Source organism: Neohortaea acidophila (assembly GCF_010093505.1).
Source record: "Neohortaea acidophila strain CBS 113389 unplaced genomic scaffold BDY17scaffold_10, whole genome shotgun sequence".
NCBI classification, from domain to species: Eukaryota; Fungi; Ascomycota; class Dothideomycetes; order Mycosphaerellales; family Teratosphaeriaceae; genus Neohortaea; species Neohortaea acidophila.
The window spans coordinates 610,511-631,628 of record NW_022985519.1 but is presented as its reverse complement, the minus strand read 5'-3'; the positions used below and the strand labels follow the sequence as shown (position 1 = coordinate 631,628).

Genomic DNA, 21,118 nt, shown 5'->3' with positions numbered 1-21,118 from the left:
CGAAGCGGACCCATAATGGAAACTCAGCCACGTTATCGAATCAGATTTCTGTGATGACGCCGGGGCCGAGCTTGGGGAAGTAGAAGGCTTGGGACATCGTCATGGTGAAGACATACGTGAGCCGTGGCAGGAACTCCACGCTTGCCTCCAGCCCCTCAAATACTTTTTGCTGGTGCGACGGAGAACAGATGTAGAATTAGACGTCTTCGAGATTTGTAGCTCTCGCGAACGTGGGAAGTAAAAGTGTGAAGTTGAATTAAGGACCTGTCAAGGCTGGGAGACGATGGTTTGAGTTCGGGGCTTTCTTCCTCAAAGGGCGATGACAGGTGGGGCGCTGGAGACGACCACATGCAACCACCAGACCTTGCCACCTGCAGCCAGCTACCGCGGTACAGTACCTGCCCGATTATTACATCTCGATTTTGGCTTTCACGTTATCCGGTTCTTCCAGTTTCGAGTAACCAAACGATGTTCGATGTTCCTTTTCGATTACTGCGGCATCTGGAAATACTCATGACAAACGCAACAGTACCAGTAAACGCCAAGTATGGTGAACCAAATATCCTCGCATGCCCACCCATAACAACAAACGAAATGTGCAAGTCTCACTCACGTCGGCTCAACCGCTGCACATGATGCACGCCTCCTTGTTCTCTATGCTGCAGGCAAGGACAGCATCAGCGTAGATGTCTCCTTCCCGCTCCTTGCTGTCGTCCTCCTTGTCCTCGACTTGTTCGGGCTCTTTGGGCTCGCCCGGGAATGCGGGCTCGGGTAGCTGCTCGCTCTTTGGCACCGCAATGGCGCCGTCGGCAGCCAAGACTTCCGGGCTCTCGCCCTCGTCTTGGTCGGCTTGGAACGGCGGCTGGACAACAGCGGAAGATGCACGTCCGAGCTTCCTCTCTTTTCGCTCTGGCTCCGGTGGCGGGGTGGCGGCTGGCGTCACCACACCGTTAACAGCCTCGGTGGAGAGGTTGGGCGCCTTGTTCTCGTACATGGGCTTCGGGATCGGAGCAACAGGAGGCGAGCTGACGGCGTTGTAGGCTCCAGAGACATTACGCTTCTTGGCAACCGCTTTGGCAATGTTCGTGTCGACGACCTTGAGCTTCTCTTGGTCCACGGTGAATTGAATCGGCGCTGATGCGGCCATGGTGCGGAGGTAGTACATGCCGGTCTTGAGGCCAAGCTTCCAGCCGGTGAAATGCATGCTGGTGATCTTGCCCATCGTTGGCTCTTTCATGTGGATGTTCAATGACTGAGATTGATCGATGAATGCGCCGCGATCGGCCGACATCTGGACGATATGTCGCTGGCTGATCTCCCACACCGTCTTGTACAGAGCCTTGAGGTCATCGGGAATGTTTGGAACACGCTGGATGGAGCCGCCGTCGGCAATGATGCGATTCTTCATGTTGTCAGACCAGAGGCCGCGATCGACGAGGTCCTTGAGCAGCCAGGGATTGACAACTTGGAACTCTCCGGCAAGCACACGGCGAGAGTAGATGTTACTGGTGTACGGCTCGAAGCATTCATTGAAGCCCATGATCTGCGAGGTGGAGGCAGTAGGCATCGGCGCGACCAGCAAGGAGTTGCGGACACCATGCTGAGCGATTCTGGCCTTGAGAGCATCCCAGTCCCAGAGATCCGTGGGCGTGACACCCCACATGTCGTATTGTAGCTCGCCCTTCGACACGGGAGAGCCAGGGTAAGACTCATACGGGCCAAGCTTCTCAGCGAGTTCGCAAGAAGCGGTGAGGGCAGCGTGGTAGATTGTCTCAAAGATCTGAATGTTGAGCTGGCGAGCTTCGGGAGAGTCAAATGGCATGCGGAGCGCCAAAAATGCATCCGCAAGACCGCTGACACCTAGACCGACTGGGCGGTGACGCATGTTGCTGTTGCGGGCCTCCGGGACGGGATAGTAGTTGACGTCGATGACTTTGTTCAAGTTCCTCGTCACGACCTGAGTGACTTCGTGCAGTTTCTTGAAGTCGTAGCGTTCGTTCTGGATGTCCACAAACGTTGGGAGAGCGAGAGACGCCAGATTGCAGACGGCGACTTCGTCCGGCGCGGTGTACTCGATGATCTCAGTGCAGAGGTTGGAGCTGCGGATGGTGCCAAGGTTCTTCTGGTTGCTCTTGCGGTTGGCGGCGTCCTTGTAGAGCATGTAGGGGTTGCCGGTCTCGGTTTGTGCTTCGAGGATGGCGTACCAGAGCTTCTGGGCACGGATGGTCTCACGGCCGCGGCCTTCACGCTCGTACTTCTCGTAGAGCGCCTCGAACTCGTCTCCATACACATCTGCGAGGCCCGGGCATTCATGCGGGCACATCAGTGTCCAGGTGGTGTTGGCTTCAACGCGCTTCATGAAGAGGTCGGGGATCCACAAGGCGTAGAAGAGATCGCGGGCGCGAACCTCTTCTTTGCCGTGATTCTTGCGGAGATCCAAGAAGGCGTAGACATCAGCATGCCACGGCTCGAGGTAGATGGCGAAGGCGCCTGGCCGCTTGTTGCCGCCTTGGTCCACGTAGCGTGCAGTGTTGTTGAACACGCGCAGCATCGGCACGAGGCCATTGGATGTGCCGTTGGTACCACTGATATGTGATCCGGTGGCACGAATGCAGTGAGCGTTGACGCCGATGCCTCCCGCGCCTTTTGAAATCATGGCACACGTCTTCAAGGTGTCGTAGATGCCCTCGATACTGTCTTCCTTCATATCGATGAGGAAGCAGGATGCCAGCTGGGCTTGCGGAGTGCCCGCACTGAAGAGAGTAGGCGAGGCGTGGGTGAAGTACTTGTTGGACATCAGATTGTACGTCTCAATGGCACCTTCGATGTCTTCACCGTGAATGCCGATGGCAACGCGCATGATCATCTGCTGCGGTCGCTCGGCAATCTTGCCATCGATGCGGAAGAGATATGAGCGCTCGAGCGTCTTGAAGCCAAAGTATTGGTAGTTGAAGTCGCGGTCATACACGATGGCCGAATTGAGCTCATCCGCATGCTTCATGACGATGTTGTAGGTGTACTCAGAGATCATGGGTGCCGCCTTCTTGGTCTTGGGATTGAAGTAGTTGTAGAGGTCGGAGATGACGGCGGAGAATTGCTTCTTGGTCTGCTTGTGCAGGTTGGAGACTGCAATGCGAGCAGCGAGGACCGCGTAATCCGGGTGAGTGACGGTCATGTAGGCAGCGGTCTCGGCGGCCTGTCATGGATGATGGTTAGCACTGTGTATGGCACGACCTTGCGAGTGAAGGAGAAGTGGCTTACCAAATCATCCAGCTGGATGGTGGTGACGCCTTGGTACACGCCGGATATCACCTTCATGGTGATTGCGGTAGGGTCGACATGGTCCGGATCGAGGCCGTAGCAAAGCCTTGACACTCGGGCGGTGATCTTGTCGAATTGCACGCGTTCCTTGCGGCCATCTGTACGACGTGTTAGCGACGCGCTGGCTGGGCAATCGAGCGGATTTGCCACGTCTTGTCGATTACACGGCCAAGAGTAGGCCTGGCCATCTCCATGGCCGAGTCAAAGGTGATGGATGGTGTGCACTTACCTCGCTTATACACGAACATCTTGTGGTCGGTTCAAGAGGTTTCGTCTGATGATGCCGGAGTGGCCAGTTGGGAAGAGACGCAGCACGCGGAATAGCGTAGGCCGCAGTTGAAGATCAGAACCCAGTGGAAAATCTTGGGTCGTGGGAGTTGGAGAGCAAAGGAATGACTAGAGAGGGAGGAGATGCAATAAGGAGGAGAGGAAGAGGGCAGGCAGTCATGAGATATTGTTGTTGCCGAGAGACGCATCCCACTTATCTGGCACGCGTTCACGCGCTGGTACTTTAGCCGCATTTAGCTAGCGCGAAATCGGTCATCAATTTTCGAAAATTCCATCGCGCGATCCTCACGACACACGTCCCCTTCCAGACCGTCCTTCGCGTATGTAGCCTGCACCCGGACAGTGGGCACTCAGGGGACGGACTCCCTAAATCGCGAATGCACTAGCGATAAGCAAGGTAAGACAAGCAGCGTCCTCAGCTTGCAATCTGACACCTTCATAGCTGGAAAGCATCACTTGTCTTGAGCTTTCACTCTTCTATCAGAACCCGGTTATGATTCTCGGTCTACTGTGGACTTTCGTGCGTCTTGCAAGTCGATGACAATCATTGCACTGTGGCACCGTATCTTTATTGGCTCTTTCGAAGACTCACTGGCCTCGACTTATCCACAGCCAAGAGTTCAATATGCAGCCTAGATTGAGCCCAACGGTCTGCCAAAGACCATCTCACTTCGTGTTGCAGTGCCGAGCGTGGCTTTGACGACATTGCGTCAATCTGATGAGAGACATGAATTGGAAGAGTTCGCTTTTGCAAGTAGATAGGTCAATATTCAACGTTGCGGCGCTGACACGTCTACGGCGCTGCTTTCCCACCCAGCCTAGATTCCAGCTTGCATGACACCAATCTTCCCTGCAGGTCCTTCGTAGTTGGGAAGGTCGGGACATTCACTACGTTGGAGATATCTCAGCAGCGATGAACCCCATGCAGCCTTGCCGATCACTGGCCGGACGGCAATGCGATCATGATCTTCCGGTTTGGCTCGGCTGCGGCACATGGGGAGAGGCCCCCGAAATCTTGAGTTTCCTTACGTTGATGTTGTCGCCGCCCTGATCCATGGGAGGGTTCCGGGAAGCAAGCCTTCTTTCGATGCGAATCCAACAGTGACCAAACTTTGTGACGGGGGAAAAAGCTTTGGGCGAGTTGTCGATGACATGTCTGTTCAAGCGACCGCTCACTGTATGTTATCTCTTCTCGCCGAGTGTATGCTTTGTGAGGAGCGCAAGCGCAACGAGAATAAGACCCCCGCCCACGTAGGTCGCGATCGAGGGACTCAGTCCGAAGACAAACCAATCCGCCATCGCAACAGAGAATGCGCCCATTCTAAGCGTGTCAGCCATGGTAGATTGATTAGTATCTCCCACCAGAACTTACACATTTGCCATAGATCCGAATACTGGATCCGTCCAAATCACCAGGACGACGAGCAGGTTCAAGGATACTGTAGCAGGTTAGACGCGAGCGAAAATAGATCAAGCCTAAGACTCACTCGACAATGAGATGACCGCAATGAAGATCCACAAGCTCACCCACGCGCTGGGCACGACAAACTCCTCTATCCCCGTGAAATGCAGGATGATTATCCCAACCCAAAGAGTGGCAAATGTGTAGATTCCAGTCAGCGCCGATGCGGCAAATGTCAACGGAAGGGTCTCGGAAGGTTTCATTGGTCTGGAGGAGCAAGCCCACTTCTTGAACAACACCTCGTAAAGTCCAAATGCAACTGCACCGCCACAGGCAATGAGGTTGCCAAGAAGTCTTGCAGTCCCTATTGCCGATGATTCATGCTCAGCAGTGGTATCGCCATACGCGATAATGAAGGTGCCGGCGACGGATAGGGCCACGGCAATGATAGCGAGCCAGCCCAGTCTTTCTTTCAGAATCGGCACGGAGAACGCTGCGGCAAAGAAAGTCGAGGTGTTGTAGATGGCGGTGAGATCGGCGGGGGTAGTGAAAACCAGCGACACGAACCACGCTCCTCCGCTGACAGTCAGCACCACTGTAACGACGGCCATTGTGGATGCCAGAAAGTCAAGCGGGCCCGCCACTTGTCCCTTGCGTTTAAAGACGAGACTGGGTCCAGAGGTCGCATAGGCGTCAATCGTCGCGACGGCTTCCCGGATCTGGTTGTTGTACTCTCTGACCCATTTGACGTATGGCGTTTCGCGATTCTTCCAGCGTGAGTAGGCCAGTTGTCCAAGCCAAGGAAGACAGAGCGAGCTATGGGAGATGTACATGGTTGTGAACGGCTTCTTCCAGCCAAGCACGTCCTCGAAGTAAGCCGTGGCCTCGGTGTTGATGGTGAAGCCTGCGACAGTAACGACGAACACCGCCGCGATTGCGAGGTAGGACGATTTTGATCTTGGCACAGCTGGGATGGGAGTGTCGAAAGAAGTTAAAGGTGCAGAATCGCTCACAGATGACGGTCCGAAGCCATCGTGCAGCTCGTCCAACTCAATGTCGTCTTCCTGGCTTTGCCGGCCTTCGTTTTCTCGTTCATCAAGAAGAGGTTCATGGTGCTCGTGCTCAGATGTTCGGGCATGCTCCATCTCGGAGGTGCTTCGTCGCCTCATCTAATGGAATGCGCATCGAGCTCTCCAGTATCCAGGAGCACTGAGCTGGCGCTACAGTTCCGGGTCTACTTAACGCGGCCGTTGTAGATTCATGATATTTGGGAAGGACAATTCGGAGCTGCAACCACGGGTCGAAGAATCGAACGAAATGGCTTCACTTAATCCAGCGGCATCCAGGCTCATCCACTCCCCTATGTTGGATTGCAGGCGTTGGATGTATATCCGTTTCGATTCCTCCCGGTGCAGATGGGCGTAAAGGAGGTCTTGATGGTGAGGTGGCTGATGGAAGGTAGGGCACAGACCGTTTCGGGAGGCTAAGCCGAGACGCCACGCGCGGAAGCACCAATTAAGCTCGCGGCTGCCCGCTTCCCGCTCGCATAATGAACCGTACCTTATGCTTGAACCACCATTCATTGTTCTCTCCAGCATCGCCCACGCCTTTCCACACAGGTGCACGGCCACGGTCAGCACTCACTGCGAAGAAGCCCACTGCCGGAGGCTCCAGCAAGCGGTGTAGGTCCCTGCGGGCTGTGATTGCAGCGAGGATGAACAGTGTTATTCACAGCGATCCTCTCTCTGCACCGCATCTACTCGTGAACCGCCTCTCGCCTTCACGATCAGGTATGTCTTTTCCTCCCTCTATCTTGAGCTGCCCAGACATCCGACGCTGACATGTGGTCTTTCGTATCAGACACGGGCACCTCTCAAAGCATGTCCGGCCGCAAAAGGAAGGCCTCGGAAGAGCCCGCAGAGCATGACCGCATGTCAACGTCTCCATCCGCCTCGCCCTCCGTCTCCAATCGCCTCCTATCCCCATCGACATCAGGCCGAAGTGTGAAGAGAAGCCGCACCGGCAGCGCCGTAGGGCGGCCGCTCTCACTCCCACGCCTGCTCCAGACGCTCTCCGCCGAGGACATGAGACAACTCCTCCAAAACGTGTGCGATGAACACCCCGAGATACAGCAGGAGATTGTGGTGAAAGCACCGCGGCCCTCGATCGAATCTACACTCTCGGTGTTAAGCAAGTACGAGAATGAGTTTCAACGAGCCTTTCCACTAGGCAACCGCCCGACCTCAGACTACGCATACAATCGAGTGCGGCACCATCTCCTTCACATTATAGACGCCCTACGAGATTTCACCCCTCATTTCCTCCCTCCACACGAAATGCAAGCAACGCTGTCTCTCAACTACCTGGATGCCGCTACCACCATGATTCATCGGTTACCCGACTGGGATACTTTCCAACACCAACGTCACAAGAACGATGCGTACGACGAGGTCTCCAAGGCGTGGGCGCTGGTCATCAGAGAAGCGGCAAAAAGAGCCGGGGGCTTCCATCTGCAATTTGGTGGGTGGGACCAGAAGTTGATGGAGCACAATCAGAAGAGTGGCGGAAAGATGGAAGAGGCAATTAACGAGATGCGCGCGGCGCTAGGATTCATGCAGACGGGCCAAGCAGTGTCTCCAACTGCGGGAGTGTCGGAAGAGAGGCTGAACATACGCCAGCAGTTGTTTTCAGGGGCATATGGGCAACAAGGTGTATACGGCGTCTGAGCACTGTGGATACGGATCAGACTGGGGGGTCTGCAACAGAGCATCTACCTGAAGCAGGTGAGACGGTTCGGCAGCGAGCACTAGAGGTTGGTATGGGGTATACGACATGACTTTCAAATACAACCCGGCGAGCGTCAGACTCTTAGTATGAGTTGGTGGCTCTCCTCCAGTGAGTACATACCTCGTAATGTTTCGACGATTCTCCAACATCGCGCGATCAATAGCTAAAAGCTGATAAGCCAGCCCTTTCACGTGATAGCGCGAAACCGCGTTTGCAAAGGCACCAACTTCAGGCAGCAAGGCACGCGAGCTTGCCCATTCACCTCCTCACGCTCCTTCTTCAACAACCTCCAGCTACGTCACTTTGGTGGAAGGCTACAACTCCGAGTCGTCCTCGGCGGATTGTCCCTCCTCATCCCTTCGTGACCTCTCGTACACTTCCGCACCGGCACCTCAGCCCCCGACATGGCAATCCTCGATACCGTGCCCGGCCTCGTTGTCACCATTGACGTTGCCGGACTTGATCTGCCCGAATACGCCGATACGGATCAAGAAGACCCTCATCCGAATGCAAACAGTGCGTACGTTGTAGCCGAATCCGGTGCACAGTTTGGGATCGCCACTCGCTTCGATGCTGCACAGTTCCCTTATCAGGGCGGAGATGTCGAGATGCAACTGTCTCTCGACGGCAAGCCTATCGGTCTTTGGACGCAGAGGTGGTCGCGCGATATACAAACGGGAACACGGCGGGTTGTGAGCACGTTGACCTCCAAGCGTCAAGGCTATGATGTGGTTGAATCGTTCTCGTTTGCCGAGCTGCATATCAGTACGTATCCTGCGTTGCGCTAATGAACGTACACTACTGACTATCTCAGGCGAGGGCGAGGCGGACATGAAGCTGTGGGGCAAGCTCGGTGAACTGGGTACAGTGTGCGTAGACTTCTGGCGGATCCGTGAAGAAGTGAGCAACATACCCACGCCGGCGCAACCACTACCAACGCCCCGTTCCACTGGACGCAAGCACCGAGGGCGTGGCAATAAACAGCAAAAGTCATCGGGAAACCAGAACGCGAACATGAACCCGCCGGACGTGTCGACGCCCCTTCTCGCTGAGGATGAAGTACCGGAAAAGAATTTCAAAGGGCGTGCGATCTCCCACCAGGCCAAGTATATCTTTCCTTTTGCCACCTCTGTCCTTGGTCCGATCGCTGATCCCCATTAGACTCTCAATCACGAAGGCGACGTTACGGCAATCACGGTCTTCGAATTCAGCACCCAAAGTTCAAAGGTATTGGGTGCGCCTGGACACCAATCCCTTCGCCAGCTTTGTCTTCAAGTACCGATCTCGCCGTAAGTCCCAGCTCACTAGTTATCGGAAGGTTTGAATTGCTGCTAACTATTGAGTAGAAGCGCTTCAACAGCTTCACATCGTTCCACGCACGCCGACTCCCGTTCCTCTGGAAGAAAGGCCTATCGAAGAGCTCACGTCCGATGAAATGAGGGAGTTGCTCAAGAGGCAAAGGGTGAGTGACCTGCCAGCATCACGTCGAATCACGCCATTGACACGCTTTTAGGAGACCGATGCACGGAAAGCCAGCATGGCGAGAATCAAGAAGGAAAAGCGCGAGCGTCAGAGCGATGGCGAAGAGGAAGACGACGAAGGAGAGATCGAAATCAGCGAGGTCAGGGCCAGCAAAGCAGCAAAGCGCGAGGGACCTGGGCCGAATATCGAGATCGTCGACCTATCGTATGACGACTAGACGCTGTCGTCGCTAGCATACACGAGGAGGAGGCTCTATGAGAAGATGGCATGGTGTTGTTTGCTGCTCCATACTTTGCTAGTGACCGTCGTTTGGCAGGCTCTAGCCCTGCAACGACCATCCTGATCATATCGAACGTTGCTTTGACATCTCATCTCACCAAACGTCTTTTCTGTCGGTAAGACTTCCGTGATGCAATGGGCGTAAAAATTTAAACATTCGCAGACGACAAGGCTGCGAATTCAGAAAGACGAGCTTCCCCAACCTCTCCATGCAGCCGAGGCGCGCCACGCTTCCCCTTGGTGTCAACTTCGGAGCAGCGCTTCAACACAACCAGCTCGAACACAAGTACGCCCATCTTCACATAGGATTCCAGACATGACTTGGAAATGTTGACCGCTATGGCGAACCCTCCCACTCTGGATGCCATCGACCCTGAAGCCTTCAACAGCCTGCTCGAGCAGTATCCCAACATCGTTCCCGACAAACTTCACGCGCTGGACGAACAACGCTACGACACCATCCCTCAGGCCATTCGTGACCGCGATGGCCCCTCATGCCTCACGAAGGAAGAACTCGTCACTTTAGTTGAATGGAAGCTGTATGCGTTCTCTCTTTACGAATACCTTCACCTCTCAAAGTCCCACTCTAACGTAGCTCAGATCCCATGGAAAGTTTCGTCCAGCATTGAAAGGCCTAGCTCAACAAAACACTGAAGAGAGCGTGGCGAATACCACCAAAGAGGGTTACGAAGCCTTCACGGGCTCCACTGACTCCGTCAAACCCAGTCTCAACGCTCTGACCAAGCTGAGAGGCATTGGTCCAGCCACCGCCTCCCTGCTGCTGTCTGTGTTTGACCCATCCGTGGCACCATTTTTCTCGGATGAGCTGTTTCGCTGGAGCTTCTTCGAGTCAGGCAAGGGCAAAGGCTGGGATCGGGAGATCAAGTACAACATGAAGGAGTACCTTCAGCTCTTCGACAGAGTACAAGATTTACAAGGCCGTTTGCAGAAGCATGGTCGGCACGAGACGAGCGCTGTGGAGATTGAAAAGGTTGCATACGTACTTGGCAAGCAAGCTCTGCATGGAGTCGGTGATAAGACTCCACAAGAAACCACTCAGGGGAGTAAGCGAAAGGCATCTACCAAAGCTGCTGACCTCGATCCGGTGCTCGAAGACACTCCGATCAAGCCTAAGAAGACGAAAAGGGGTCGCTAAATTTGAAACGAGCATTTTGTTGAACTGGAAAGCCGCATGATTGACGGCACACAAGTGGCCTGCTTAACGTTTTCTTCTCTACAACGCACGTAATACCGACGCAACGTCGTCAGCCTCACCAATCCGCCAAGCAGCATCGCTTGCTGCTCTTGCGCCGTTCGGACCAAGAACGAGTGCAGCCTGGTCAACAAACTTCTCGGTCAGCTGGTTGTCGGTCATCGGTACTTCCAAGGAGCCAACAGCATGCTTGACATGCTTCTCGATCTTGCTCCCGTCCGCTAAGTGTACCGTCAGGTACGTCTCATCTGCACCTAAGCTCTCGTCGGAGGTTGCGTCGATCTTATCCCGCAGTTCTATCACCCGCGAGTCTGTCACGACTTTGTCATCGTACTCCGCTGGACCGGCTTTGCCACATAGCAAGCCGACCGCACCCCCATGAAATACAGAGAACTTTCCCTCAAGGCCGTCTTTCGGCGTGCGCTTCGAAGTCAATTCAATGACCAATGGATGCACTCGGGCTTCCACCTTTCGAATGTCTTGCGCCTTGCGGCCTCCGTCTGTCATGTCCTTGTGGAGCTGAATACAGCCGTCGATGGCGGGATGACACACGATGCCGCAGGGGAAGGGCTTGAAAGCGTTTGCCTCAATCTCCCATTTATGGCCAAGCTCGGAGACATAATGGTCCAGTTTGGGGGTTCCACCACCAGCAACTACATTTGCCCAGCCTCGCTTCGCCTCCAAAGCCTTGTCTGAGCTTGTGTAGCCCTTCTCGGCCAGAAGTGCAGCCAGAAACCCGCTCTGGGCCGCTCGACCAGGATGGAAAGACTTGGTGTCACTGCCGAACATCTCTCGTAGCCCCACCACCTGCACTGCGGCCGTGCCAATAGCTTGTTGCATTTGGTCTTGGGAGAGATTCATCAGCTTGCCTACAGCAACGGCTGCACCAACACTACCGGTGGTCGAGGTGATGTGCCAGCCGATGTCGTAATGCTCGGGCCAGACAGCCAGGCCAATCTTGCAGCTGGTCTCGATACCGGCGACCAGGGCGCAGAGAATGCTTTCGCCGGAGACGCCGCCTTGGTACTCGGCATAGGCCAACACGGCGGACGCGATGGGGCCTGTGGGATGGATGATGGTGGCCAGATGCGTGTCGTCGTAATCGTGGACGTGAGAAGCTATGCCGTTGAGGAGCGCTGCATGCTGCGCATCCGTTCGTGACTTTCCTTGATGGCCGAGAAGGGACGATGTCTCGCGACCGAAGAAGGGCGACAATGCTTCGTGAGCTTTGGTCACGGTCGGGTGCTTGCTCCCTCCGATGGTGCACCCGATGTAGTTGTAGAGCGAACGGATTGCCGCGCTCTTGACAGACGGCGGGATAGCTGAGGCATTCAGGCTGATTGCCCAAGATGCTAAAGCTTGAGTGGCCATTTAAAGGAGCCTTGGAGATTGGATCAAGCGAGGAAGACAATTGAATCGATAGGAATCCCAGGTGCGCTCATGACAGTCGGTCTGTTACAGCCACTCCAGACAACAAGAGTTGTTGCTCACGGAAGAAACATTACTCAAGTTCTTCCGTAAATTTCGAGCTGTGAAAAGCGTCACTCTACAGACGCGCCGATCTCGGAGCATCGACCGTGGATGAACCACCAGAATCCCATTCACAATTCGCGACGTCGACCTTGATCAACTCTCTTCACCGTTCGTCTTGTGCGGCTCCAACGCCGGGTACTTTGGGAGCTCCATCTCCTTGGACACCCACTCAGACACCGATCCGCCAACCTTCTTCAAGGCTGCCGCAAGCCATGAACTGGCCACCAAGCCCCCAACTCGCAAGAGATTGTCTCTGATTGTAAGGCCTCGCTCGGTTCTGAGTCCAACGAAATCAGTGTTGATTCGACGACGGGGATCGAGCGGGTACTTACTGCGGGTGGACGATCCACGGAATGCCCGGGGGTAGCTTCTGCGAGGCTTCTGCGAACGGGCGCATTTGTTTCTCGTACTGTGACAACGCTTCGGTGCCGGAGTACGTTGCAAGGCATCCTGCCAGAACGTAGGCGCCCGTGAAAGCCAGCGTCGTTCCTTCTCCAGACACCGGCGAGCCTGCGTATGCCGCATCACCCAGCAGCGCTACTCTGCCGTTGGAGAAGGATGTCGATTTCGTCTGCGCCACCTCGGCCATGTAGAAATTGTCGTCGTCGATCTGCTGCTGCATCTCCTTCAAGATACGCGGTGTCTCCCATCCCATCCCGCCGAATCTCTTGGTCAATTCTTGAAACTGTTCTTCTCGAGACATGGTCGCGAATTTTCCGCAGTCGTCGGTGACTTGGGTCCTGTCCGCAGTTCAGCATCTGTAAAACCTGGACATGCTCTGGATCGCCGCCCGGTCCAACTCACAAGTACGCTCCCGTCCGCTTGTGCTCTTTTCGTGGGCGTAACACCACGCATCGCCTTATTGCGAATTAGCATCCTGATATCTTAGAGCGAACATTGTAGGGGCTCTCACCCCTCAGTGTCATTCAATACTGCGGTCCATTGCTCATCTCCTTCCTGCCAGGGGATGTCGAAGAACGATACGTCTACTCCAAAGTCAACATCTCACTCGTTCGCCCGCGGACTGTCAAGAACAACTTACATTGTCCCAAACTGACAACTTTGGTATTGTCTGGGGCGAACGCGAGGTCCCTTGTCCGACTCCTCAAGCCATCTGCTGCCACCACGAAGTCGAATGTTTCTTCTTTCGGAGACGATTGGAACTTCACCGTCACCTTCGACTCATCCTGACGAATGGCGACAATCTGATCTCCGAATCTGTACTCCACCAAGTCCTTGGTCCTCTCGTACATGATCTCGGCAAGGTGTGCCCTTAGGATCTCCAGCTCTCTGACCCACTGCAGTGGGCCACTCGTAGACTTGCGAGGTAGCTCGGCCAAGATCTTGTCCGGGCTCTTTGTATCCATGAACCTGATTCCATTGTCGAAGATGACGCGTTGCCGAATCGCGTCCTCAATGCCCATGAACTGTGCGACCTGTAGTCCTCTGCCAGCCACGTCGATCTGCTGGCCCGTCTTGCGGAAGCTGGGCGCCCGCTCGACGATGGTGCACTTGTGACCAACGCGGGACAGAAGCAGGCCGAGAGCAGGGCCCGCGATGCCTCCGCCGGCAATGAGCACGTTCAGTTGATCGACCATTTCGCCGCAATGTTTTCAAGGAACGATGAGCTGACTTTAGGGAGCCTCGAGCCGATGGGAGCGTGCAGATGTGGACTTTGGGTCTGGCGGAATAATAATTGCAAGGCTGTGTGGAGGGCGCGGCTCTTTTAACCTCGACGTCATCCGGTGAATTTACGCCGTACGCGTCGAGGCGCGCCGATGAGGCTCGGCCTACAATCGCCGCACCGCATCTGAGAGCCGGATCCATCTAACACTATGTGCATTTCGCACGCTCCATCTGCCGGAATCCCGCCGTCTGCCTCGCCCGTCCAGCGACGCGCATCGGCCCTATAGACGCTTCACACTGATGACCTCGTGCTGCGTCTCCCCCCACCGTTCATAGCCGAACCGCTCATAGAATGCTCTTGCGTGGACCATCGATTTGCTCGTCCCCGCTCGAAGCGCCACCCATCCCTTCTCTCGCGCCGCCTGCTCCATTGCTTCCAAGATCATTCTTGCCACCGATCCTCCCGCGCCACGCACCGAAGGCACAACGTACATGCGCTTGATGTCCGCGTGGCCCTCTAGGCCCTCCTCAGTGAGCAATCTGAGGCCTCCGCACCCCACGGCTTCGTCGCCCTTGTACGCAACCACAAACACCGGCACATTCGCAGCTGTGGATGGAGCTCCGACCAGGGGCGGCTTGACATCGCCGATTTCTATTTGCTGTGCATCGCGAAGGCGTACCGCGTCCGGATGGTCCCAGGAGACAGACTTGACCATTATGGAAGCTGACATTGTGCATGTGGTGTTGGCCGCGTCTAACGAAGAGCAGTGGCAAGCGTGTAGGTCTGGGCTGTGACCACACCTTTGATACGTTGTAAGCGCTTTGCCCGGCTAGCGCGGTAAGGTAGCCACATCTTTCCCTTCTTGGAAAGCTGACCTATAGCGCGACAGTTCCTGGACGAAGCTCTTCTTTGCATCGAGTGACATTCCATTTCATTGGACGGTTCCGGATCGTCTCAAGAGCCTCGTTCGTGTACTGTGTGGTGTGAACGTGGCTGCACGCCATCGCACGCGGGTTGTGATTCGGGGAAGACAGAAATGGCCGCAGCGAAATATTGACCGATCATTGCTCTCTGTTCCTCAAGACTCAATGCCTTATGATTTCGCGAATGAAATATTTTGTTGAACACTTGATGATTATGTCGCGTGGCCACTGAATCATCTTCAAGTCTCCGCGTCCGGTGCTGGACATGTAACTCAGCATGACGCTTTCCAATGGTCGCCAGCAGCGATGAGCCACGACGGCACCCGAGGTGTATGTTCATACGACAAAGCAGCCGCTTGTCCCAATTACGGCAAATGCCAGTCGATGCTCAACATGCGACAGACTAGTCACTGTGGCTATCAATTGCTCGAGAACACGCGAAAATGAGCGATTGTGTATGTCAAGCCTAGTGCACTGAAGGGTACATCGTGTCTAGTGTCAAGCAGCGACGCTTCTCATTGGATGTGAGCAAAGTCTATCCACCCGCTGGACTTTCCTCAGCCTGACAACGTATTCTAAAGCCTCACTCAATTGCTGGTCTTTGGTAGTGTCTACCCATACCGGATGTCAAGTCGGTGTTGTACAAATTGAATTACTTGCGCCCTTTTCCGCCCGTCCACAGACTGGGGCTGCTGCATCACTCCCCGCGACCGCGACAGGTAGGAGGCCTTGTGCGCATGGAGCGCCACGACGATGCGAATGTCTATCTTCGTCCTGCGTCAGTCTACATGGCCGCGGCTTACGCATTCTGTTCTCTCTTAGTTAAAAAATCTTGACACCTGAGAACACTCGCAAGTTTGGACCATCACGTTTGGGTGACGAAAGGAAACGGGTGAAGGAAGGAAAGCATTGTACCTTGTTTCTAGCTAAAGCTCAGCAGAATCCGTCGACTCACAAACCGAAGCTGTCGAGCAGGCTACTCGCATCGGGCTCCTTGAACTGTGTCGGCTGCTTCTTCTCCTGATTGTTCGTGTTGGGCTGAGCCGTGCCGGCCTTCTTCGCCTTGATTTGTTTCAGCAGCTCGGCAGCCTTCGCCTCCCTCGCCGCCTTCTCGTCTTGCGCAGTAGTGACTTCAGGCAGGTCCACCGTTCCATCACGCTTTTCCGGTTCTGTGAATTCGTCCAGGATCGAGGGCGCTTCCTCAGTCATTCCATTGGGAGTATGATCTGCAAACGATGCTTTGGCGGCTTCTGGCCGCTTAAAGGTCCACTTGCTAACAAGCTCCAGTGCCACCAACCACAAGCCCATTCGTCGAAGTGTCCTTGCCGCTCGGAGCACCGCGTCAAATCCATACTCTGATTCAGACTGGCGGAGGTGTTGATACAGGTTGAGCAATGCCGGATCGTCCTGTTGCCAGTCTCGAACGCCTCTCAGAGGTCGCACAACGGCGTGAGTGGCCTGCTCCAGTTCACGGAGAAGAGAGTAGCTCCAACTCAGGAGCCATCGATCATTCTTCTGCTTTGCCTCAGGAATCAGTCGTTCTTCTAAGAGTCTCCGAATCGCAGGTGAGGTATCCCCGCTGTACAATCGGCCGACAGCGATGGCCAACATGACATCGCCGCACTGCCCTGCGAGAACGCTGACGGCGCTGGCTCCATCGTCGGCCAGCAAAAAGAATGCTGCAGCATATTCAAATCTCCGCTTTCCCATCAATGCATAAGCGTTCTTCTTTGCCGCTGTTTGATTCTCAGCCGCGTTGAAGTCTCGCCGCAGGAAATTGATCGTGGCTCGTTGTTCCTTATGCCACGTCGCTATCCGCCATAGTCCTAGCAGTGTCTGCTTTTTGTGCAAGGCGAGAAAGTACAGTGAGGCATTGATAGGATCTGGAGGCGATGCCGACCGGTAAGCCGTCTGTGCAAGAGCCTCAAAGATCCGATCCAAAGCCTCTCTGTCGGATAGCCAGGCAAACAGCCCAAGTCGCTTCGCGACATCCCACGTGATCTTGTTGTCGTAGTGTTCCATCAAGACGTCAAGCAGTGGTTGCTGGCTTGTGCTGTGGAATGCAAATGCTACCTCTCGCCAGTGCATAGATGGCGCGATGGCATGATCTGTACTTAAGCCATTGGGCACCAAGCCATGTGACGGATGTTTTGCTTCCGTCAGTAGCAGCTCCATTTTCCAGCTGAACAAATACCGAAGCGCCAAATTGTCAAGCCCATTGACATGCTCGGAACAGAATATCATCGCTTGTAAGACGCTCGCTAGGCGGCGCTGTTCCGATCGCGAGATTTGTGGAAGCTGTTTCTGGTTGAGTTGCTCCAAGATGTCGTCGACTGTCTCCCGATTCACAGGCTTCTCTTCTTGGACACCCTCGGCTCCATAAAGCTGCGAAGCGGGCACGTTCAGCAGTGCGGGTAAGAGGTCCCCTTCACTCCAGAACTTGACCTTTTCGAGCAGCCGGTTGACCAAGCTTGCCGCCAGCGCCCAATGGCCAAGACGAACAATGTGGGCAACAAAGGTTGGGTGCCATACCGGCAGAGGTTTCCGTAGACTCTTCGACACGGTCGACAGCCTCAGCGTTTGGGGACGAACAGCTTCGGCTCCAGTCGCCTCGCGAACATCAGCGTCCAGGCTGTCGACATCGACGACGTTGCTCGAGACAAAGATAACGCTGCTCGCAGCTATGGCCAAACTGCCATCTCCCAGCCAAGTCAGCGAGCTGATCGTCAGTCCGACGTTAGATATGCTGATTTGTTTGATGAGAACCCATGGCGGCATCTCCTCGCGATATCCGATTCGGCACTGTGCAAGAATGTCGATGGTGGTATCGTACCGAATTGCAACAAGACTATCGAGTTGGTTCGGCAGAATGCTTCGTATCTGCTTATCGGATTTCAAGCGGTATTCAACGTACCCATCAGTCAAATCGACGATAGTCAGTTCCAAGCCGTCAGAAGAAACAACGAAAGCAAAATCGTTATTCGATGCAAGTACACTTGCATTTCGGACGCCAGACTCAAAGACTGCAATCAATACAGGGTCCAGGGTGCCTTCGTTCGATGCTTGCAGGTGGTATAGCAGCAGATCACCAGTGGTCGACAGTGCCACCACACCAAATCTGTCGGGATCAATTGAGTCTATGATCGCAGTCAGGTGCAGGAGAGGATCGGAGCGACCATTCTCCGGTAATACGAGCTGGGTTGCATGCAAAAGAGTCCTCTTCGCGCTGTCAACGAGACAGCTAAACACTCTTCCGCTGGGGTGTAGGAGCGCGCATCGACTGTAGGGCGTCTGGGAACCATAGGGAACGAAAAGACGCCATTCCCGATCGTCCCAGTCCACTTCACCCTCTTGAGACAGTTTGGACAATTCCCGCCACTCTTGATCTCGCAGCAACAGCAGGACGCCTTTGGATTCCTGAGCAGACGCAAGTTGCAAGCTGAGGGATAGCTGAGCGGATGAGTCGTGTGCAAGGAGCGCGACATCAATTACTTGACCTCGGGTCCTGCAAGCTTGCGAAGCCTCAAGCACGCCTTCCTTACGCTGAGCCCAATGTAGCACATCGTCACCAGAAGCAACCGAAAGCAAGCTGCGACCAACTGAGAGGGCAGCGAGTAACCCGATCTCACCCTTCGCATGCCCAGACCAGTATGCAGCTTCATTGAGTTGAGTGGAGCCCGAGAATGACAGTGAAAAGAAGTCCTGCAGATTGCCTCGCCACCACTGCACCTTCCCATCCGAGCTGTGGCCAATCAGGTTAACATTTCTCCCTTCGCACCAGATGTGGAGCAATGCGTTGACGCCCTCGGGGAACCGAACCGGCAGTTTCTCTGCTTGAGTGATGTGAAACGGCGAACTTGGAGGCTGGGTTGGAGTTTCTGGTCGGCGCTTGTGACCGATACTTTGCAAGCCCCAGGCGGACATCCTTCCCTGCCCGTCAAAGCTAATGAGAACTTCAGGTTCTTTCGACGCGACCTCTTTGAGATGCTCAGAGGAATGGATTTGCGTCTCGTCCGTACCTATAGCGGCATTGACTGCAGCGCAGAATTGGTCGGACGACAGGATGCAGGTGAACCGAGCGTTCTGATTGCAAGTCGTTGGCAGGTCGGGTTTGTGTGTAGTTGTGGGTGACTCAGGAACGGCGGAAACCAAGTCGACGGTAGTATGCAAGGTCAATATGTCCAAATCGTGCACAGTGCCCGTCTTCCACACTCGCAGGATACCGTCATGAGCGATAGTATAAAGCACCTCGAGATCGTCGTCCTGCTTAGTGGCAATGTCGTCTTCGTCCACCGCGTAAATCGGCTCCGGCCTTGGCCGCCATTGCACAGAAGTGACTGGACATGGATGCGGGAGGTACATGTGGTCGAAGAGCCCTTCCTCGAATGAGAGCCGTCGCCATATCTTGACAAGTCGATCATAGACTCCACAAGTAGCAATCAATGTCCCACTCGGGCTGAACGCAGCGTGCTGCACTGGAGAAGGCAATCTCTTTGACCAAAGACTTCGGCGTTCCGCCACAATGTCCGGGTCGGTCAGCGACGACGCAGCACTTGTAGGCGACGCAGGTTGTGTAGAGAACAGGCATAGATTTTTGATTCCGCCGACCAGCACTTCCTCTTCCATCCCCCAACTGAGTGTGGAGATCTGGTCGCCGGGATCGTCGAGGCGCAAGTATAACGTCTTTTCCCATCGCACGCTCGTCCAACCCTCCAACACGGGTGTGATGATCCATAACCCTTGCCTTCCCGCCAGTGCAATCCTGCCAGTCCATGTTTCGGCCGTGACCGCTGTCAGATCATCACTGAACGATAGGCATTGCACCAGCACGTGAGGCCCCGAGAAGATATTAAGCTGCCGCCCCGAGATGTATACGACATAGCGCTTCTGACGGAGAGAGAAGCACGCGACTGTCTGTAAAGAGACGGAGGGTGCGCCAGGGAGGATTTGTTCGAATAGGGTCTGCGGAGGGGGAGCATTGCCCGGCGAGGTGGAAGGCATTGCCGGGGCTGCTATCGGGCGCGACAGTGCATAGTGAGTGCGCGATCGGAGCGAGATGTGGCTGCCAACGCGAGTGCAACCTAGAGACGAATGTGACAAAGACACCGACAGCGTGGGTTCTTAGATGACCAAGATCTGCATGAGAGGTGCAGCTGAGGAGGTGTGGTGTGCAGGTAATGAAGCATGAGGTGCTGTGGCTTGAAGTAATCATTTCGGCTGCAGCCGAAAGCTCAGCCACGACGTCCCGCCGGCCAAAAGAATAACGGTCATTCAGGCAGTTCAAAGATCAACCATTAAACACCGAGAGCCGATCGTGCCGACCAGGGCAGGCATAGCCAGCGAGTACGATACCGTAGCAAGCCTGTACAATGACTTCAAGGAGCTTCCCACATTTAAGATCGAGTGGCAGCTCGCCGCGCGGGGACTTGCGATTGCACAGGTTTGACAGTGCTAGACCTGGGAGGGGGCTCGGGGCTGCATGCTCGACAAGCAGTCGACCGGGGTGCTACGCACGTAGATATTGTCGACGTCTCGCCAGCTATGCTTGAAGAGGGTAAATCCACCTCTGCAAGACTTGGTCGCCCCGACCTCGGTTTCACCGACTACCAGGAAGTCGCACCAGAACAACTCGACCTGGTCAAGGCAGATTACAATTTCTGGGAGCTATATCTTGAGGATCCTTTCCTGACTTGCGTCACTGCGCGGAAGCAGGAATAGCACTCCGTTGTTACGGCGCTCCCGGATCATCTCGACGCCTCAACACAGTCGTCTGCTCCGCTCAAGGTGGTTGGGCAAGGTGAGCAGTACCGGCAAGCCCAGGAGTCGATGCCGAGGCATTATCGTAGAACGCAATGGTCCATATGGAAGTCGTGTTCGATGGATCCCAGCGCTGCTATTTATCGAATCTTGCCACTGGCACGCTGCAATCGATTGTCAGGGTCAAACAGATGCAAGGGTAGGCAGAACTCATACCAGGTAGCAATCCTTCAACATCATAAACTCTTTCGCACACATGTCTTTGGAGACATTCTGATAGTTTGAAGCAATACACTTCCCATACGCCGCGCCCTATGCAATTCGTCAGTTGCGTGGCTAACACAATGTCGATATTGACATACCTCGAGCGTGCACTTCGCTGTTGCCTCGGCAAACTTCTCAATAGGTCTCGTCCTGGCTGGCATTCTACCAGAAAGAGTAGCGCGAGATGAGAATGATGGGTTGAATGTGTGATAAATCAGAACGACATCCGGTGCTGGAGTAGG

At 54.8% G+C, this 21,118-nt stretch overlaps 10 protein-coding genes across 10 annotated transcripts; 2 read left to right on the top strand and 8 right to left on the bottom strand.

Annotated features, from left to right (window-relative positions):
- Positions 1-619: 619 nt before the first annotated feature.
- Positions 620-3,569, bottom strand: BDY17DRAFT_327099 (ribonucleoside-diphosphate reductase large chain; the record flags this gene model as incomplete). The annotated part of the gene is made up of 3 exons (XM_033737622.1): positions 620-3,196; positions 3,262-3,419; positions 3,551-3,569. The coding sequence occupies 3 exons, from the start codon at positions 3,567-3,569 to the stop codon at positions 620-622; spliced, it is 2,754 nt and encodes a 917-aa protein (XP_033586686.1).
- A 1,222-nt stretch (positions 3,570-4,791) lies between these two features.
- On the bottom strand, positions 4,792-6,156 carry BDY17DRAFT_318650 (uncharacterized protein; the record flags this gene model as incomplete). The annotated part of the gene is made up of 3 exons (XM_033736210.1): positions 4,792-4,930; positions 4,982-5,048; positions 5,097-6,156. 3 exons carry the CDS (start codon positions 6,154-6,156, stop codon positions 4,792-4,794), a joined length of 1,266 nt encoding a protein of 421 aa, XP_033586685.1.
- Positions 6,157-6,725: 569 nt separating this feature from the next.
- BDY17DRAFT_256143 (tethering factor for nuclear proteasome STS1) lies at positions 6,726-7,737 on the top strand (the record flags this gene model as incomplete). Its single annotated transcript, XM_033731582.1, has 2 exons — positions 6,726-6,801; positions 6,872-7,737. The coding sequence occupies 2 exons, from the start codon at positions 6,726-6,728 to the stop codon at positions 7,735-7,737; spliced, it is 942 nt and encodes a 313-aa protein (XP_033586684.1).
- A 465-nt stretch (positions 7,738-8,202) lies between these two features.
- On the top strand, positions 8,203-10,693 carry BDY17DRAFT_312998 (uncharacterized protein; the record flags this gene model as incomplete). Its single annotated transcript, XM_033735680.1, has 10 exons — positions 8,203-8,563; positions 8,613-8,904; positions 8,960-9,087; positions 9,145-9,260; positions 9,312-9,484; positions 9,580-9,675; positions 9,723-9,845; positions 9,874-10,098; positions 10,160-10,623; positions 10,689-10,693. 10 exons carry the CDS (start codon positions 8,203-8,205, stop codon positions 10,691-10,693), a joined length of 1,983 nt encoding a protein of 660 aa, XP_033586683.1.
- A 100-nt stretch (positions 10,694-10,793) lies between these two features.
- BDY17DRAFT_312997 (2-methylcitrate dehydratase) lies at positions 10,794-12,143 on the bottom strand (the record flags this gene model as incomplete). Its single annotated transcript, XM_033735679.1, has 1 exon — positions 10,794-12,143. The coding sequence occupies one exon, from the start codon at positions 12,141-12,143 to the stop codon at positions 10,794-10,796; it is 1,350 nt and encodes a 449-aa protein (XP_033586682.1).
- Positions 12,144-12,275: 132 nt separating this feature from the next.
- BDY17DRAFT_303242 (uncharacterized protein) lies at positions 12,276-14,063 on the bottom strand. The gene is made up of 4 exons (XM_033734534.1): positions 13,348-14,063; positions 13,219-13,291; positions 13,110-13,163; positions 12,276-13,045 (listed from the first exon to the last, which is right to left on the bottom strand). The coding sequence occupies exons 1-4, from the start codon at positions 13,901-13,903 to the stop codon at positions 12,634-12,636; spliced, it is 1,095 nt and encodes a 364-aa protein (XP_033586681.1). The 5' UTR covers positions 13,904-14,063; the 3' UTR covers positions 12,276-12,633.
- Positions 14,064-15,242, bottom strand: BDY17DRAFT_303240 (acyl-CoA N-acyltransferase). Its single transcript, XM_033734533.1, has 2 exons — positions 14,822-15,242; positions 14,064-14,744 (listed from the first exon to the last, which is right to left on the bottom strand). Exons 1-2 carry the CDS (start codon positions 14,860-14,862, stop codon positions 14,213-14,215), a joined length of 573 nt encoding a protein of 190 aa, XP_033586679.1. The 5' UTR covers positions 14,863-15,242; the 3' UTR covers positions 14,064-14,212.
- Positions 14,775-15,242, bottom strand: BDY17DRAFT_32302 (uncharacterized protein). The gene has a single exon (XM_033736929.1). The coding sequence runs from the start codon at positions 15,193-15,195 to the stop codon at positions 14,887-14,889; it is 309 nt and encodes a 102-aa protein (XP_033586680.1). The 5' UTR covers positions 15,196-15,242; the 3' UTR covers positions 14,775-14,886.
- Positions 15,243-15,752: 510 nt separating this feature from the next.
- On the bottom strand, positions 15,753-20,031 carry BDY17DRAFT_303239 (RAVE protein 1 C terminal-domain-containing protein). The gene has a single exon (XM_033734532.1). It carries the CDS (start codon positions 19,854-19,856, stop codon positions 15,807-15,809), a length of 4,050 nt encoding a protein of 1,349 aa, XP_033586678.1. The 5' UTR covers positions 19,857-20,031; the 3' UTR covers positions 15,753-15,806.
- Positions 20,032-20,752: 721 nt separating this feature from the next.
- Positions 20,753-21,037, bottom strand: BDY17DRAFT_327090 (uncharacterized protein; the record flags this gene model as incomplete). The annotated part of the gene is made up of 3 exons (XM_033737621.1): positions 20,753-20,776; positions 20,829-20,924; positions 20,975-21,037. 3 exons carry the CDS (start codon positions 21,035-21,037, stop codon positions 20,753-20,755), a joined length of 183 nt encoding a protein of 60 aa, XP_033586677.1.
- Positions 21,038-21,118: the final 81 nt, after the last annotated feature.